General features: G+C 36.7%; 1 protein-coding gene across 2 annotated transcripts; it reads right to left on the bottom strand.

The window, feature by feature from the left end:
- Window positions 1-860: 860 nt before the first annotated feature.
- On the bottom strand, window positions 861-7,378 carry LOC117609021 (uncharacterized). 2 transcript variants are annotated; one of them, XM_034334853.2, is made up of 4 exons: window positions 7,032-7,378; window positions 6,772-6,950; window positions 5,052-5,331; window positions 861-4,261 (listed from the first exon to the last, which is right to left on the bottom strand). In XM_034334853.2, the coding sequence occupies exons 2-4, from the start codon at window positions 6,939-6,941 to the stop codon at window positions 4,016-4,018; spliced, it is 696 nt and encodes a 231-aa protein (XP_034190744.1). In that variant the 5' UTR covers window positions 6,942-6,950; window positions 7,032-7,378; the 3' UTR covers window positions 861-4,015. The 2 variants fall into 2 exon arrangements, with proteins under 2 accessions (XP_034190744.1, XP_034190742.1); XM_034334851.2 differs by having other exon boundaries at window positions 6,772-7,378.
- Window positions 7,379-19,981: the final 12,603 nt, after the last annotated feature.

Genomic DNA, 19,981 nt, shown 5'->3' with positions numbered 1-19,981 from the left:
CCGAACAAATCGGAAGTAATCCCACCTGATGAAGTTCCGAAACTATCAACTGTGAGCACTAGAAAAATATTCATTGTAAACTGTAATCACTTTCCATTTCATTTTGAATAAAGTTAACTCGTCATTTAAATAGGCGAATGGTCAAAACGGTTAAAAAATGTTGCAGAGTATCAAATGGATATTGGTGTTTTCATACAAATATCAAACGAATATTGATTCCGTTTGATATCTATACGTTTGATACTATTCAATATGGTATCATAATTTGCGTACTGAAATTGACAATATTGAGTCAATATCGTACCAATCACTAACTAGTACTCTCGGACATATTATATAACATTGCAATGAGGTGATCGTGGATGTGAATTATTGTCAATAACATCCTAGGACTGATCGAGAATGCAATTAATGAATGGAGCGTACAAACACGAAATTACTTAACGCTTATAAAAGGATCAATTTCACTCTTACGCTATTATGGATCATGAATAAAATTAAACTAAGTAATAAATTTTAAATGCAAATTCTATCAATTATAGGATCAAAGGTGGAAATTATGGAAGGTAATGAATTAAAGGATAAACAGGGGATGAATTCAATTAAATTAGAGATTGAAAGTGGATATTAATAATTCTGACCAGATGGAATTTAGTGATAGTCATAAAAAATGCAGACAAAAACTAGCTCCACTGGTAAATAATTTTCATCAACAAAATTAGTTTATTTACGTTTAATACATAAACAGCCCTAGCGAAAGGATTAATATCAGTTTGAGAGAGATTTCACTGGTAGAAACGTGGAAAAATTATGAAACAATTGTTTGTCACGGTGTCGTATATAAAAAGCTGTCAGTATAAACACGTATAAATAATTGTATTTATCAAAGCTTTGAAGAAAGCATATCAATCGGTCTATTTTTTATCTTTCGACGCTTCGAAGGAAGTACATAGTAAGGATTAATTATGATAAGTAATTCGTACAATTATCATTTACAATGGCTATATACAGAACCGCAGTAAAATTGACGATAAATAATGAAAGGAAGAAGGAGAAAGTTAAGAGAAATTAAATTAAAAAATTTGTCTATGTGAAGTTGAAAAACTGAAAAAAATTTATTAATCAAAATTACTAATAAAAATGATAGCTCATGCTACAGTTTCATCATCTTATTGCGGCTCTGCGTATGATTTATGGCAAATTCAACCCTTTGCACTTTCGATACGATGTTCCAACCCCTTATCTTACAGTAAGACAAATGTGATAACGTGTCGCATACGTAACGCAGGATGCGTCAAATATAACGATGACAAATCATGCGCCAGATATATCGTGTTCTTACGTGGTAGTCGCGGTGAACTCGAATATTAACAACTGATATTTTCCCGACGATACGTTATCAAGCTGTAACCTCGGGAAATTGAGTGAGAATAATTAACACGTTAAATTTCACAGTGGAAACAGACTTATATATGTATATTACACTTCACGTAATAATTATAATTATATGATAATATTGATGGTACTTTTTAATTCTTCTTAAACACCCCTCGTGGTATTTGACGTACTAAAGATTAACAATTTTTCGACAGATGTTCTTTAACGAATAATATAGAATATCATTAATTAAAAGTAGACTCAGCAAAATTAGTTCTTGAGTATCTACTGGTTAAATTACGATAAACATTAAATCAACATACTATCTTCTATTTACAAATAAAATAAACACATACCTGCTATTACTTTACAACTCATTAATAATCAAAATAAATTATTAAAATTAAAAGCTATTAGTGGATTTATTTAGTAAGTTGTTAATATAATCACGTGATGAATTAATAAATAAATGTAACATGTTAACGTTTTGATTACTATATTGAAATCATTAATCACCTTATGAGATAGTGCTTATATTTAAAACAAAAACTTAGAAATGAATCTTTAGTTATTTATATCATTTATCATCCCAAGTATTTAATATGAGTATTTCTAATTACCTTCTTGGACAAGGAAGGTAATTTCTCATAATATGTATAATGTATCCTTATAGAAATTCAAAGGACATTCACGTACAAGTGAGATCGTAGACAAAGTGTCAACTATCACAGTGAAAATTACCGTATATATATAATAAGACACATTATCAGATTATATCGTTTACTGCAGATATCATATAATTACTTAACCCTTTCGTTATTACAGACGCATATATAGTTAAATTTAGTGAAAAATATTTTGAAATAAATATTTGAATTAATAATTTTATATCAGAAGTTATATCTATTAGATAATTTGCACTTGACATAAAAAGATGGTCTAACCATGAAAGACTATACTACTTAACCCTTTGAATCCTCTTAATACATACACTGATCTCTCAAAGACTGATATTTTCCTTTTCACACGTAAAATAGTATAAATATATACCACGTAATCTCAAATTATTCTATCAGAAAAGATTGTTGGTTCATTTATATGCCATATCTCAATTTATTTTTATGTCAAAAAACTTAGACCTCCGATTATTATTCTACTAATTGTGAAAAGTTATAAAAGTTGAGAGCAACATGAATATTAAAAGTTCGCCACCAAAGGGTTGAAAGAGTCAGACAACAGATTGTCCAGTACTTTGAGACATCGCAGTCGTCCCGAAAGGGTTAATTTTTCAATAGAAGTTTCTAGTTTGTCACTTAACATTCTTAACAAATTATTAACTCCAATTCAAATTATTCTTCCTCTTTTTCATTTTTTAATTATTCGACTTTCGATGATCAACGTGTAAACAAAGTGCAAAGGGTTCACAATCAGATTTGTCTCTAAAAAGTACTCTTTACTAAACATAATGGTCGAGAGGAACATTGTTCCTGATTTTTTAATCGTTTAACTTTCATTCGTTTTAATGTACATTTGAAAATTTCATTTTCCTAATGTTCATGCATTAGATTTACCATTTCATTTCCTTTTTTTTCAATTTTTCACTGAAATAATTTTAATTTTCTACTAGCAACTTTTATTCATTTAAAATATCTAAAGTGTCATGGAAATTTTTTGACCACTAAAAGCTGGAAGAACGGAAACATTCAGAACCCTCTAAAAATGGAAGCTGTCATATTCACAATTCTTAAATTAGAAACATAAAATTAAGAAAATGCTCTATCAATTCTAATTAGAATTCTGAAAAGTTGTACAATGTCCTAAATACACGCATAAACTTAACAACTTATTTAACAGGAAAATGCGAATAAACTAAGTACAATTCTATAAAGTTGTGTAGCCTCTTAAATACACGTTAGAAATTATTAATTTATCCAGTAGATGTCGTTCTTCAATTTTTATTTGAAAATTGTCTATATCTAAAAACTCTATTATAAAACGAATCCACCTATATTAACCCTTCCGCTATGACGTATGCTTGGTTACTAAAGTTCAATAAATAATATATTTATAATATACTTTGATACTTTCAAGGAAAATTGTTGACTACATATACCTTTACTATATAATAGCATAAACATACTTTCGATTTTACAAATTTTTTACATAAGCGTTATTTAATTTTATTAACCCTTAGAGTACTGCAAGCAGATGTACATATCCAAATATATTTTCTAAATTATTTATTCGCTCGGTAATTAATTCAGCAATCTATAATTTAAAGAAGATTTAAAATTTTGCACTAATCATTTTTATTTCAATTTAAAAAATGATCATTTACCCCGTTTTGTACTATAAAGGTTAAAAAATGCAAAAACAGTCTTATAGACTTAATATACTATCGTCAATTTTTTGAATAGAATATAATTTTAAACTATTTATCACAAATTCTATCCAAGTATTTCAATACATAATATTATATATCGTTGCATACAGCGAAAGGGTTAAAAATGAAGCAACTTTGGAACACGATCGTGTGTGGTAAGCAGGAACACCGTTTCTTTTACGACGACCCTAAAAGACAACTTCTAGGATAAACTTTCCATCGTGAAACATGGTTGCAATAAAATTGAGTAGTATACTACGCGTTCGTTCCTTGGGGCTCGGTACAGTCGGTGGGTTTCACCTCGAGCCACCAATCGTTAGGATAGTGATATTTTTGCAATTCGATGCCCTCCCTCGGGACAGGCATTAGTCGACCGCCGAACTGTTTCGCTGGCAAGGGAGGTATAACGAGTTGCGGTGGAAAACATTGAAGGCTGGGGGAAAACTCGCAGTCAGGAGGAAGCACCCTTCTTGTCCAACCCACTCTTCTAACCATTCGTGTCTGCAAAAGGAAAACATAAATTACATTTCCTTCTGGTGTAACATTTTCTTCTTGATTTTAAAAATTGAAGTCGGTCGGAGATATTTCTTTGCAAACGCCATAAATATTTCACTGACATATTCAATATTTAGCGAATGGAACATGTTTTTTTGTAAAATAAGGTACTTCTGTGTACTACCGTAGTAGAACAGTCTGCGGAACTTCAAGTGACGCTAATAAAAGAAAGTTCACCGGTTTATTGCCAAAAATCCTGCCAAGGAGTGATCTTCTGTTGTCCTAGTTATGCAATATGTAAAATGCATCTCGTAAATCGCGTAGAATATTCGCGCCACCTCGTTAAATTTACAACTCGTAACGGAAGACACTTGAGAGCTTAAACTTACGGTTCTTATGGGTCTAGAAATCGTTACAACCTCGTGTTTCATGCAAAGATGGATCGTTTGCAAATACTAAAATTGGTGATAAACCTTTAGCTGTTCTAAGAATCTGCATATCCGGAGACCAAGTAAACATTTTGTTTTATACAAAACGTGAAAAATATTTTCGTTGTCCTAGAAAATAATTTTCTATATCACTGATAGCTGAACTTTAATCAATCACCTGTCACAAATTTATGATATAATAATTATTCATTATCAAGAAAAAAGACGAAAATCCTATTTAGAATTTTGAAAGCACCGGTACTTTAATAAAATTATTTAGATACCTAAAGGTGGCTACGGTAAAGTGCAAGCGAATATCTCAAGTGCCTAAAGGCAGCGATAGCAATGAAAGGATTAATTAAACTCACCACTGCGTCCTCTTCAAAGACGACGACCTCCACCTTGGGGGCGTCTTCGCCAACCTCGTGTTCCTGAATACGATACACACCGGCAGCGTGTAAATACGTCGCGCTAAGTCCAACTTCTCGGAAGGCTTTCGTGATCAAAACGTCGTCCCTTAACGTGTCAACCAAGCAGAGTTCGACTTTACGTGCCCAGGGTAGGGCACGACCGATTCGAACTTGACCCCAGAGTCCTCCGAGGCATAGAAAGTGCACGATGCCCAGTTTGGCCAACACCAAGTGAGCCCTAATGGAGTCACACACGATAGACAAGTTGAATGTAATCTAAACTGGTGAAACTTTGGAGAGTGAAAGTTTCACTTTGGTCACGGAACTGAACTTAATACGTTGTTTGGTAATTGAAACGGATTCTCGGTGATCAACGTCTAATACACTCTCTGCTAAAACTTTCTTTGAAAAATTTGGTGGGACAGAACAACTGTGTCCCTTTAAATATTTAATTATACGAAGGTAATTAATTTCTTGGAGATTTTGTTTTGGAAATTCTACTTTTTTTAGTTTGTTTACTGCTATTGAATCTGAATATTGATAAAATTGATAATAAAAAGAATTTAGAACGTTTTTAATTTAGTAAGGGATCGTGCAGAGGCAGTGGTAGTAATAAGTGGAAGTTAATTATTTAATCAATACAATTGTCTTGTAATAAGATACGGTTATTAGGTCATCGCAATCGATATCATCAAGGGTAGAAGCACCTGGATATCAATTATCTAGGTTAGTAATTAAATTTTTCAGTGCAGTGTCATTTTGACTTAGCTACAGAAATAAAATATGCAAAATACAGTCCAAATGGAATAAATTACAGCTTTAAAATGGCATGAAAAAAAATTAAATGGCGTTGAATGAAACATTACGTGATATATTATGGTTAGTACCGGAAGTGGAGACATTTCAAAGATTTCAAGGTCATATCCATTTTTTTAAAATGGAATTGTGTGCTTTGTTATATATCAAATACAGCGTTTTTTCTATTTTCTACAAAAAGGTGCTCAGATATTTCGGTCAAAAATGTAGTATTTCAAAGATATCTTAGGAAGAGACCAGTAGGGTGAGTCTCCGTCTCTCCCTAAGACATCTTTTGAACTGATCAGTTTTGGACCTAAGTAAGTACCTTAATACTTTTTTGTAGGAAAAAGAAAAACGCTATACAAAGTATAAAATTCCATTTTAAAAAATTTTATTGGATATGCCTATTTTATTATAAGTACATTAATCGATACCTGAATCACGTGGTGTTCTATTCGACACCATCTAATTTTTCCTCGTCACACTTTCTTCTATCTTTTACTATCTCTTTCTATGTTCAAATTGACTAAGAGAGAAATATTCTATTTAATCCAAAATACTGTCACAACGTAAAAGAGTTTAAGATTCCTGAAACTCCTTCTCAAACTCAATCTACAGTGAGGTATTTACGGTAAGGATCAAGGTAAAATAAAGCAATCACTTTATTCGAGGAGTTTATATAACAAGAAAGGACAAAAGTGCATTCAACGTTGAGATCTCCGGCTGGAGACGTAATTGCATCTCCGTGCAATATTCAAGGTCATACATGCAAGAGTGGAGAACAGGTCAGCATTCAAATAGTGGACAATCCAGCATGCGCTATCTGCACTACGTCTTGATAAGAACTTATCTACAGTCAGTAGGACTCAACCATATGGACCTGTAGGCAAGCTCGTGTAGTTTCTCCGTGAATTCCTCGGGGACGCTGCATGGTTGCCTGGGAGTTTCTTGCCGACTGAGACTGTACCAGAACAGCATGACCATGAGGAAGAACGCCGCCAACGCTCGTAGCGGAGTAATACGAAATCGTCTGCGGGACCAAAAGCTCATGCTGGTAACCTTGAACAACACAAAGGACCATCGTTGTCAAAACTAGAGTTCCACGGTTCCCGTTTTCAGGGAGCTCGGTTCCAAACGAACATTCGGCTTCCGTCACTGCAAAATCGATGGACACTGTTCGTTCACGATCTCAATTGGTCAACAAAATATCGATGGAACATAGCCACTAAGGATCCTCATGCGTAGTGTTCATTATCGTGGTCACTGGTCGTTGCGTAATTGCGAGGAACGCCGCAAATAATAGCACCACGACGCTGTACGAGGTCGTGTTCGATCTCGTCCAATTGACACATGACCCACGTGTCTCACTAGGCTCATCCAAATTCACTTTCTTGCGACAATGCTTTTTTTCTCACCTTGGTCGCGCACCACCGTCACCGAATATTTGCGATTCCATCCTAACTAACCCCCACTCTCCCTATCTGGAACCATGATAGAAGTGACAACGTCGCAATTGGATCGATCATTCTACCTTGCCGACTCATCGTGGATCCAGATTAGTAGCGCCATATTTAGAACCAGGATGAAGCCCATCCTCTCCAACACTACAGATGTCAAAGGGCTTGACATGCCTTTGTTTCCGAGGGTTCATAATTTCGAGGGTCCCAGACACCTTCACATGAACTCTACATGTTCAGAGTGAGTATGACATTCGAGCCAGTTGTACCACTTCTTCCTTTACCATACCTCGCGCTGACAACTGAAAAGACACAATTTCGACACCCTTTGATTCTACTTTTCTAAAAATCAGTTAAGATTAGCACAAGACCGAAGAATTATTAAGATAACTGTTCAACAAACAATTCATAAACTTTTAATTTAAAAAGACCACCATAAATTAAATACTTTTAAAATTCAACCCCAGCGTCATCTATACGAGCATTAAATAAATAACTCAGAAATGAAATTGGGTAGATTAAATAATAACAGTTGCTTTTTTCAAACGATTTATTTACCAAAGTGCATGAAGTGAGTACAAGTTTGTCAAACAATTACAATAATAATTGTTTAGTTTTGTGCTGCTTTTGACTGATTTAAAAAAATAAAATAAAATTAATTTCAGATGTCAGTTTGAGGTACGGTAAAAGAGTGACTGGTAAAACAGGCACGATTATCATACTGGCTGTGCTCTCTGCATGCAGATCTAATTCCATCTGGGGGTGTCTGGGACTCTAAATCATGACCCATCGAGAACAAAGGCATGTCCAGTCTTCTACATACATCTGTAGTCACTGCCGCAACGTACTGGTGCTGCACCACGCGGCCAACTTTTGTAAAATAGAAGAAACCTGTAAACGACATCCAAATTAGCATATACAAAACTCTCTGACATCCAAATTAGTATTATATGTACGTATTTACTTAGCCTCTCAAAATCAATCGTAGAGCGCGTAACAGAAGAGTTGACACAAATGAGATTTTTCGGTAACGTCGGTATTGCAGATTGTAAAACACGAACTCTGATAAGGTGTACATACTATCCTGCTGAGACGGGGTAAGTAGAGTACGAAAATAAATGCACCGACGCTCGGCTCGGTTTCTTTCATGGGAGGAGAGAAGTTTATCATTTTGATGGGTGGCTCGTCGAGGAATCTAAGTTAACCGATGCGGGACAGGGAAACGCGGCAGGCTGGGGACTTTTGCGGCATTGCGGTTCGCACGTGACTACCAGAAATAGTTTTTCGCCTTTGGAATCTTAACGGATCGACGCCGCGGAGATTTCCGTGTTCCTTTTTCTACATCTTCCTGCTTTTTGCTTTTTCTTTTGTATAAATAGATTCTTGTAATTTGTTGTGTCTCGTAAATCACCGACCCTTTGATATTGTCGGCGAATTGTACCTTCGATTTGAAACTTTCGGCGGGATCGAAATGATTCTTAAAATGATTAGAGAGTCTGTTTTTATTTTCACTTCGGTTATGGCCTCCTTCGTTCGTTTTGGTTTAATTTTGAGTCTTAAAAGTCGTAACATATCAATCTTAGGGCACTGTCGATAATAATGAAATGAAATAAATTACGACATAGTAAATTGCAATTTTTTTTTTAATATTGAAATTGATCTATTGTAATTAAGGTCTCCAACTACTACACTGAAGTCATTTTTTTCTTAACAAATCTTAGCTATTATTTTCCTAACACTTTATTATGTCTATTACTTAAAATTCCAAGCAATTAATATGATGGACTTCTATCGAAAATCAAGCCTAATTCGTATATGTATGAAGGACGTGTTAAGGTAATGATGTTCCTTTTGGATAACCCTGTAGTTATGTGAAATACCAGACAGATCAAGCAGAACGAAGCGAAATTTCATTGGAGGCAAAGTTGAGGTAAAAAGTTGCGATGAAGGTTATTAAATACGGATGTTCGGAATAGGTGGTGCATTACGTGTACGCGATTCTCGTGCACGAGAATACCGTTACCAAGATAAACGTATATTTAATGGAATATTTGCCCCTGTGTCTCCCATAAAGAAACTATGCATTCTTATGCGAGTACACTATGGCTGCAATTTTGCAACTACTTTCTTTTATGCTTACCTCAAGGATTAAAGGTCTTCAAATCTTTTACTTATCGTTATTATTGCTATTAATTTCTTTTAACAGAAAATATTTCTTATTGAAAATTTTTCATAATTCATCATGTGGATAAAACTTCAGTAATTATACAGAATATCGAATGGTGATTAGTACATGTATAAATGAAATTACTCGGGGCAATGACCTTTATAAGATATGTACATCAAGATCATTGAAACTTCTATTTAATACTTGAAGCTGTGAATTGAAAAATCTTTAAGAGATTTTTTCTCATCGACAGTCTCTTCGTAGGGAATGTTTCATTTACGGGATGACTAGCATCCGCAAATTCGTCAACGCGGGAATAGGTTTAAAAATAAGATGTACCCCTGAAAATGTGGCGGTCTATTGGCGTTTCTGCTCATTAGGATAATTGAGTGGGCTCAAGGGCTCGACGCGATAACTCATTCAGAGACGTCGTTCCCTCGGAAAAAGTAAATACGAAGAGAACGAACAGTACAAGGGACTACGTGTTCGCTAAATGAGTTCCGTGAGTAACAAAACTGTCAGATAATTCATCGTCCTCGCACTTGCTGTTGGAGCGTCATTCTCGTAATACGTTACTAGTGATTTTCATGGAAAATATTGCTTGTGATTTGGCAACTATCGTTACTGTAAACCTTTTTATAATTTGTGGACCTTCATTAATTGCTGGGTAATGGAGCCTAAGTCGCCAAACATCAACTACTGTACAAGTATCTGTAAAAATTTATTAATGTAATGGCCAGTACTATAAAATATATGATGATAAATAATGGAGAAATAATGTATAAATAAATTGTAAGAGGGCACTATTAAAAGTTTTGTTGTAATTTTATATACAATTATTTGATATAATGCAAAATACTATCAATGTTACTAAAAACATATAAATTCATTTAACTTGTTCAAATATTCAATATTTAAATAAAACCCATTCCATTTAAGACAAATTTAACTCTAACTTAAATTTGAACGAAATATATGAATATTAATATTTCAAAAAGAAAGCTATAAAAAGTGGCCATTTAATTGAAATTAAAAGAACCTATCGTATAGAGTTAATAGCTCTTTCATTATTCATTTTGACGGTGGTATTGTTTTATGTTTCCGTGCGATATTATTAATTTACATTCCCCGGAACCCATAGGAACCTTCTATTCACCGAACTGGAGCATTTCTGTGTGCCGTAAGTGGACGTGGAAAGAAAAATTGCGGCGAATGTCGTGGAACAGGGCGGGAACCGTAAAACAAACGTTTCGACGACGCGCTCTTCTCTCCTTCTAATTTTATCTTGCCGCTTCCCTTCGTGCTCCTTAGCCGTGTATTTTCGTAGCACGTGTCACCTACGTATAGGCACCTTATCCCCCGTAGTTAACGAACACATGAGTGTACTTGGCAATCTTTGGAACACGTGTACATGCTCATCCCTCTTGTTTCTGTTCTAATGCTTCGATTGCACCCTCTACGGAACAAGCTTGCGCCTCGTGTAATTTGAACGGTTCATATCTACTTGATTCATTGTTTAACTTCCCATTATGATTATTTAATAATAATAATAATAATTTTATAGAAGCAGGGCACTCTCTTATACATACTGTTATTTAAATTATTATTATTATTGGGACTTCATCATTAAAAAGTTATGAAATAAAACTAGATTCTATATCAGAATCCTTTATATTTTAAGATTATTTAATAACAATAATAATTTTATAGAACTGGGGCATTTCTTTATAACTATTATTATTTGAATTATTATTAATGAGACTTTAATCCTTGCATCATTAAAAAATTATGAAATAAAAGTAGTTTCTATATCAGAATCCTTTATATTTTAAGATTATTAAATAATAATAATAATTTTATAGAATTGGGACACTTCTTTATACCTATTATTATTTGAATTATTATTTTGATTGGGACTTCAATCCTTACATCATTAAAAAATTATGAAATAAAAGTAGGTTCTGTACCAGATTCTCTTATATTTTAAGATTATTAAATAATAATAATAATTTTATAGAATTCGGACACTTCTTTCTACCTATTTGATTTGAATTATTACTTTCATTGGGACTTCAATCCTTACATCATTAAAAATTATGAAATAAAACTAGGTTCTACATTAAATTTCTTTATATTTCTATATGAAATCGTTAATTATGAACATAATGGCGTTCGTTTCTGAGCGTCAATGAAGGAACACGATCGAGTACGTGTCGATTGATTGGCGCATTCCTCTTTAAACGGCCCAGCGTTTCCTATCGCTTAGTTAATCGTCGCTTCGATTTTCTCCGGCCACATTGCAGCCAGCTAACTTTTTTCCATGATAATGAACTCCAATAATCTCGACAGTGGTGTATAAGTATCGCTCTTTGAATGAGCCGACTGTAGAAAGTCGTGAAGGATGGGAAATTGGAAAGATAATTATGAGCACGAGTCTAAGTTCGCTCAAGAAAGTATAAAAAGCATATCCTGTGGAAAACGGAACGATGAATTTACTGACAGTCTCTTCGGTGCATTCGATACGGTGAGTTATTCTGCTGACGTTGGCGAAGCGAATTATTAGGAGGATTGAAATTCACAGGAATATCTCGAATTTATTCCACCGATGAATTCGATAAATGCCTATCGGTTATTGACGCGACGGTAATTAACCCTTCGGATAGCATCGGTGTTTCGAACATCAAAACGGAGTTATTTCGTGCATGAAGAATGTTTCTATTACTCGCTATACGATTGAGCATTCCTGGTCAATGGAAAAGCACCTATATCGGAGTAAATTTATACGATGTGATAAACAATTTTTTACTAAACTTCGTTTTGGAACATCATCATTCTGAAAGGATTTTTACACAATCTAATGGTAATAATAGTTTGATAATGCAATAATAGACGAAGTATAATAATTTTAAGTGTCAATGATACGCACTGAAAATTGTTATACAGTGGTACCTCGGCATACAACATTAATCCGTTCCTAATGTTTGGACTTATACCGAATAGGACGTATACCAACCCAACCTTTCCCATAAGAAGTAATGTAAAAATGATTAATCCGTTCTCATGTAAAAAAAAAACCTCCTATTGATATTATACTTACATTAATGGGGTTGTAAAATAATTTAAACACTGTACATGTCATAAACAGCATTTAAACGATTTCCTAGAAGTTTATAAAAAATATTCACTAGTTTATTTAACATAATTAATTTGTAAAATATAAATGTAACCTAATGATAGATTCTAAATTAACAAACTAAATGGAATAAATTTTATTGTCTCCTGTTTTGCACCCTTACTTGTATGATCAGTCAGTTAATCAATTCCGAATATAATTGATTATTAATTTACTTTTTCCTCTGAAATAATTATTTAAAAATGATGCAAAATTCACACAAAAAATTTGTCGTACCCCGAGCAAAATTTGTCACGTCCAATCAGGACGTATTCCGAATTGGACGTATTCCAAAGTAGACGTATACCGAGGTACCACTGTATTTCGTTTATATCAGTCATCAAATGTCAAATTTATTTCATACAAACAGAAAGTTACAATATTCCATCGTGAAGTGTTCGATCGAAATTCTAAGGACGCGAACAACATCAAAAACAAGGGTTATTTCGAGGAAACGGGATAAGATGGCCCGGCGCCAGGATAAATCCGTTATCCAGCAGTATCTTAACGACATTGTTGCCGCGTCTGACTTTAGTTGGCTATAAAATTCGGCCCGGTTTAATGCGAAATAAATGAACAAATTCCCAGGATGCCGTGTGTGGTCAGCCGGGGTCCTGGTCGCGCAAGGACGACCCGTTTTACGAGCTAATAAACCTTTTTCGCTATTGTGTCCTGACTTGCACCGTGCGCTTATATACGCTTTCGATCCGTTTTCCAACCGTACAGCGAAAGCACCGCCTTTTTCTCGTTCTTTAAAGGCCGCTTCGTTTATGCGTTTTCCTGAATCTTATCTAGATTTCAAGAAGTCCGATCCTGTTCTGACGCGAAAGAAGCCGCTGGATCAATTTTGACGGTCCCCTGAGGAGTAACCGGATGACTCCAGGCACGTGATGTGAAAGCTTGTTCGCTAAATGTACGTATTTGTTTGTGGAACAAAAAACGCGTGTCGGTGTTTAAAGGACAACTCGATGACGAGCTGCTTTTATGTTGCAAAAAAGATTTCAAGAGGTTGGTGAATCTTTTGCTGTGATTAACGATGATCCGAGGAATTTTTGCCAATCAAACTACTGCCATAATTAACAGGACAAACAATAAACACTTTTAACCCTTGAACAGCAGAGTCTGGGTCAATCGAGACCCAAACTTACAAAACATATATAATCATATTAACTTAATGTTAACTGCGGGGGCTTTCTCCATGGTCCGCCGTCCAAGGATTAACTTATTGTAACAACGCTTGGAAGAGGTTTATGTCAACGAATAATAAGATAATCTTATATTATTTTATATTAATTAAAATTTATAAATTTCCTGATTAAAAATTAAGAAACACCCCTAATATTCCTTTGCGCCCACTGATGCACCCATAGAAACTTCCCTTTCATTTCAGTGTCTTTATTGTCCGACAGTACTTATATGTCCGCGTCGATATTCCAGTGACGATGAAGAAAAACAATAAGATTGATCGCGAGCAGCAAGGAGAGGCGGATTAGTGGTTTATCGAACAGTGATCTTCCAAAGAGACATCGATCGGGGGAGAGGAGAGGGCTGGGTATAGGGAACGAAGGGGCTGATGGAGCAACCGGGAACGCGAGTTGCATTTCAATGGGCCCAGCGCGTACGTAAAAGTGTTTCGAGGATTCCAGCAGGGTAAAAACCCTCGGCGATGATCGCTCGAATGGGGCCTCACAAAGGAACCGCCATTTCGTGAAGATCCTGTCCATGGTGGTTCCGCGCGCGCCGTATTCCGCGGAATGCTCGAACACGCCGATTTTTGGTTCCAACAAACGCGAAGGTGTGTTTATATTGAAAATGAATGCCTTCGTAATAGGTCAGTCTTCGATAAAATTTAAATTACCAATAAGAAAAAAAAGAAAAAGAAATAACTTCTTTATGAAAAAGGATATTAATCCTAAAATAATAATGGAAGCAATTTTAAAATTAAATTAAAGTGCCAAGAATAAAGAATAAGAGAGGAATCTATGATATATGAAATGTTTTTTTTACTGTTAAATCTACGCTATTCATTTCTGTACCTTTTACGAGAAATGTAGCGAATTGCCTGAACCACAAACGATCTAGATTCATGACCCCGTTCTCTAAATCCAGGTCACAAGCAAAGGCTACAATTTAATCATTCGCGTAAAATCTAAGTTGCGAGTTTCCGTTCAACAATGAACCGCCGACTTTTCCTCGCGGTGTTTCTAAGAACGGCACCGATCGCGGATTTCCAGCAGAATAAGGTCAAGTAGCGCGTGAACGAAATAACAAACGTACAAATTACATTTGCGTTATTGCATTATGGGAGCGGCGAGCGTGCGCCGCCGAAAGGAATTCTTCAATGAAGTATTCAGGATTCCCACGTAATTCAGTCCGTTCTGTGCAACGTGGACGTCTGCGGTTCGTAATTAAATTCGAAGTACTTTAATAGTGTAAATGAAGTAAAATACACGAAATAACGGACGTGTTGTTGCATTGAAACCATTCATTGCAAAAGTCTGTTTACACATATTAATAAGTCTGGGTCAATCGAGACCCAAAGACTACTTAAATGTATAATTTTTGAAAGAAAGAGATCATATTTTGGAATAATAGGAACAGTGTAAAATTCAGAGAATCAAAATAATATGAAACACAAGTTTAAATTAAAATCGGAGCTCCCTCCATGGTCCGCCGTTCAAGGATTAAATAGCAATTAAATTAATTATTGATTTATTTTAGAAAGCTTCATCGAAGAACCTGGAAGACACATCACTGGTATGTACCTGTACACCTTGAAACAGCAACTATTCCGAAAGAAACGAATCTAGTTCGACGTAAAATTAATTGCTGAAGATTAACGAGGCGTTTGGTACGTTTTTACAAAGTCAAATCCACGAATCTACGGACAAAAATGAGTGGACGTTGAATTATAGCGCGGTGCCCTATCTAGCATAGAGAATAAAACGATCTAGCTTGCTGTTCCGTCGTGAGACCAATTAACGATCCTTCGAGCGTTTTTCCGGCCATCATGCGCGTACTTTATGACGCCGCAATTGAATAGCGCATCGTCACGATTATGTGACTTGACATCGCTATGACTTCCCGTGAGCTCAAATTGACCGTCTTTTTCCACGACCTTAATGGTATCCGTTAACGATCCATCTGCCCCGATAGATATCGATTTTGTAAAAAATTCGCGGCAAAGTATGCCGCCGCAAACGCGTACGACGTGTCGCTGATAGCTTTGAGGAAAACGTTTCACTCGTTAGCTGTTAAATACGATTAAAAGGGGAAGCTTAAAAACAATTATTTTCTACAATGTATCAACCCTAACACTTTATCGTCGGGCAATTTACTTATTTATGCAACCACTAATGATTATAAACGGTTGCAACGCTGAGGAAAAGCAATTCCATTTCTTTCTTTAACAATTTCGTTATGGTCATCTCTGCTGAAAATTGCACTCGCTCGTTTGTATTTTAAACTATATGAAATAATGCACTCGCTCGTTTTTATTTTAAATTATATGAAATAATTTTAATTTTAATGAGAAATTTTTTCAGCATAAGTATTTATATTTTTAATTATCAAATGGGTCGGCAGTAATAGCGAAAGGGTAAAGCTGGTTTTAGATTGGGATTCTTAGATCTAACACTTGATAATTTATAAATTGTTCCAGCTTCTAAATAAAATTTTCGATCGCAACTTTTCCAAATACAACCAAGTTGATTCGAATCCGTAGGCGTCGAAAGTGTCTTTAAAAGCCTCTTTACCGCCCATTTTATTCGCACTTTCGAAGGCGGTGAAAAAGAGCGGGAACGAGGCGACGAGTGGAAGTTTGCATTTTACCCTCGGCACCGGGAAATATGAGGGCGTGAGACGAAATCTTGAAGCAAGCCACGACGTGAATTACTCTTACGTAAAAACGGTCGGTCGGGACGTATTCGAAATAACCATGGAATGTACGTATATCCATGGGGAACGTTAAACGGCCGGTCCTCGAGCGTTTAACGCGCATTGACCACATGGTTTGCCTTCGCCTTGTCAACGTGTCGTCCCTGGGCCCGGTGAACTTTACGCTGCCGGTTCGTTAAAGCTCCCGCGTCGCGGCCCTACGGGAAGTTAAAGAGCAGCAGTTACACGCATTCCAGCCCTCCTAATGCCGAAAGTTTAAACGGACAAGAAGTACGACGAGGAGAGATGGTTTGCCGTTTTCGGCCTCGATTCCTCCCCGTCCTAAATTAGTCTTCTTGTACGTTGACGATTTAATATTTGTTACCACACGGCACATTGTCTTTCTGTTTTAATCCTTTGTTACCCGAGACAAAAGATAAAATAAATTCCTTTTTTGTAATTATGGCCCTTTTGATTGACATCCATTCTTTTCTTAAAATTCCGAAGCATGTAATGAGATTTACATAGCTTCGCGTACAACGGACCCATACATCGGCGCTATCTTTGACAACACACGATTAAAAAGTATTCCGTGTACTCGCTATCGAAAGGAGATAAGCTTAAGCCTGCGAACACCGGGCGCGCTTCTGTTCAGCGGCGAAAAAGGCCTCCTCGAGAGATCGCAATCGAATGGAAATAAATAACGTCTCGTGCCTCGGCGTATTTGTACTTCTAACGAACGTGACAATGCCGGGACACCTTGCGCACTTTGATTCGTTGGCAGTCAGCTGCCGGCGGGTCTGTCGTGGCCCGCTTGTCAATCGTTACTGGCTGAAAAAGACAGCTCCGCGGGACGGTAATCTATGCAACTTCAGCCGAAAAACACCTGTACCCTCGACGCGAACAGTTGACGGACAGAGGTGTTCGGACTCGTTAAGGAGATAATTCCCTAGTGACCCGTTTAGAGATAATGCAAACCAGAGCAGGTTGAATGCTTTGAGAAAGTTTCGGGAACATTGAAGTAGTTACATTGACGGTAGAACCGGTTGAAACTGGAGCACCAGTTAGAAGACGAAGAAGGTGTCGATGCACTTGGTACATTTAGCTTCGATGACGAAAAACAAGTGTGTCTATTCCTATTTTTCTTTTCATACTTTGAAATTATTTGATGAAATAATATTTTGTAAGATGAAAATAATTGTTCTGATACTGTTCGATCCTCAAAGGGGTGGCATTTTGCAATATCTAAAAAGTAGGTCAAGTTTGGAAGCTATCTTCGTTGGTAATTATTGACTGAAAATTTTAATTTGATAAAACTATAGAAAAATGCTCACTGATCTATAGGTAGGTATATATTATAATTTAAAAAAAAAGTAAACTTTCATTGTAGGCGTTTAGTGGAGGGGGGAGGGTTTCGTCTCCCCGGACGCCTTTAGTTCGGGCCGGGAACCGCTAGATGGCGGCGAAATGATCGGTGACAGTGTTCTCGCAAGCGGTCGCTCGCCATGCAGTTCGAATGTACAGGGTGATTCTCTCGCTGCTGGACACAAAGGAACACTGGCGAGAATGAATCCTTTGACCGCACCATGAGGAGGTCCCCATTGTCACGTTCCAGGGGGGACCTACCCGGGCCGAGACGACTCTGTATGTGTACACTGAGTTTCATCGAAGTTGTCGCAGTGAGGTTGGCGCACTAACACATTCACGCCGCGTCGGTGAGCCGATGGGACTCAGCTGCGACAACTTCGATGGGACTCAGTGTACGCGGACATCTTCGTGGTGCGGTCAAGGGATTCATTGTCGCCAGTTCCTTTGTGTCCAGTAGCGAGAGAATCACCCTGTATAGGAGTTCCGAATTGCGGTATGATAGGTGTCTGGGGCAGGGATCGTCTGTTGTCAGTCCCACTGACGAGTCTGACAGACGATTCCGGGACGACGAAACGCCTTTTCCTCCCCTCTCCTACATCATGAATCTTTGAGAAATTCCACGTTTCTCATCTAAGTGCGTTCGAGGTCGGTAAATTTACGAGCCACGTGCAGATGTTGAAAATCGCAAAAGGAAGAATGTTGGCGTGTAAAGTAGTTAAAGGGCCAGCTAATAAGACACCACTTAAGTAGATACACCTATACGATAGTCTCGTACGTGTCGATAGAGTTTCTTGCACGACAGGAGCCGCGACTTTTCGATGGTGACTTATGAGACAGTAAATCTTCGCCGTAAGGGGATACGGGGAATCGGTATCCGAACGAGCACGAGTGAGAAATACCTGAGATTACTGGTCCGATCGGTTCGATGGCAGGCGTTCTCGGCATCCGATGGCAAAAGCAAGAATTATTGCTCACTCTGAGCGGAGGATCCGCGGGATCGGTCGCACATCCGCCGCGAGGATCTTACTAGGAAAACGCAGCAGAACCTGTGATTGCTTGTGAAATCAATATGGCGGCGACCATCAATCGAGGTAATTGACAAGGTAATTGGCGCGGTTTCATACCTCGGCGTAGCGGCGCGCACAATACGCAGAAAAAGCACCGGTCAACGAAATAACGCATATAGGGAAAGTTGTCGCGCGACTTCGAATGCTTCTGCACCTCCACGCGGTTGGTTCTTCCTTCTACTTTTATATTATTTATTTTCTGTTAATCAACCTGGCGTACGAGTTTTAACGTAACAATTCATTTCTAATGCTTTCTTCTTTCAGTAGTGTCCTTACTAAACCAAAATTACTTCTTCAGTATTAATCTTGAAAGCATAAGTGAAAATAAATAATTTTTTAAATGACAAATATAATAGGGTAACGTATATAATGATTGATCGTTTTCCTAAAAAAGTAAGAAATATATTAAAATGCGTTTCTTAACCCTCGGGCAGCGGACCATGGAGAGAGCTACAATTCTAATTTAATTCTGTACTTCGTATCATTTTCATTTTTCAAATTTTATACTGTCCCTTTTATTCTTCTAATACATGAAACTTTTGTGTACAAAAATAACATATTTAATTTCGATTACTGTCTTTGTATATGTTTTGTTAATGCGGGTCTTAAATATGACACTGAATTCTAATTTCTATTTCAATATAGAAATTCGATTTTTAAAATAACGAATGTTTCCTAATACTCTCTTTGAATTTAAATCAAATTGACATAGTAGATATTTATACGAAACATTTACGGGGATACGAAACGAGAAAGAGATCAACAGAAACGAACGCACCGGATATAGACAACTGAAAAAAGAAAACACCGTGGACCCTCGATTAATTGACAAAGCGTTCGTCGACGTAGGAAGCAATTTCATTCACACTCGAGCCCCCGATTGCCGACGGATGGATTCAGTCGTCAAAGAAAGCATGGATTTTTCCGCGTCCGTTCACGAACCGTCCTGAACCCGAAGCGGCTTTCTGCTAGCCCGGAAGCAC

The sequence above is a fragment of the Osmia lignaria genome, chromosome 14 (genome assembly GCF_051020975.1).
Source record: "Osmia lignaria lignaria isolate PbOS001 chromosome 14, iyOsmLign1, whole genome shotgun sequence".
In the NCBI taxonomy this organism is placed as follows: Eukaryota; Metazoa; Arthropoda; class Insecta; order Hymenoptera; family Megachilidae; genus Osmia; species Osmia lignaria.
The sequence above is the reverse complement of the archived record's forward strand: the minus strand, read 5'-3'. Positions and strand labels throughout refer to the sequence as shown.

Bases quoted from the DNA above. Each gene is read 5' to 3' on its own strand.
- LOC117609021 (XM_034334851.2), bottom strand. From the start codon at position 6,941: ATGAGCTTTTGGTCCCGCAGACGATTTCGTATTACTCCGCTACGAGCG. The intron at 5,332-6,771 runs GTCCATATGGTT...TGACTCCATTAG, and splicing joins CTACACGAGCTTGCCTACAG to GGCTCACTTGGTGTTGGCCA. The intron at 4,262-5,051 runs GTGAGTTTAATT...TTCCTTTTGCAG, and splicing joins TCTTTGAAGAGGACGCAGTG to ACACGAATGGTTAGAAGAGT.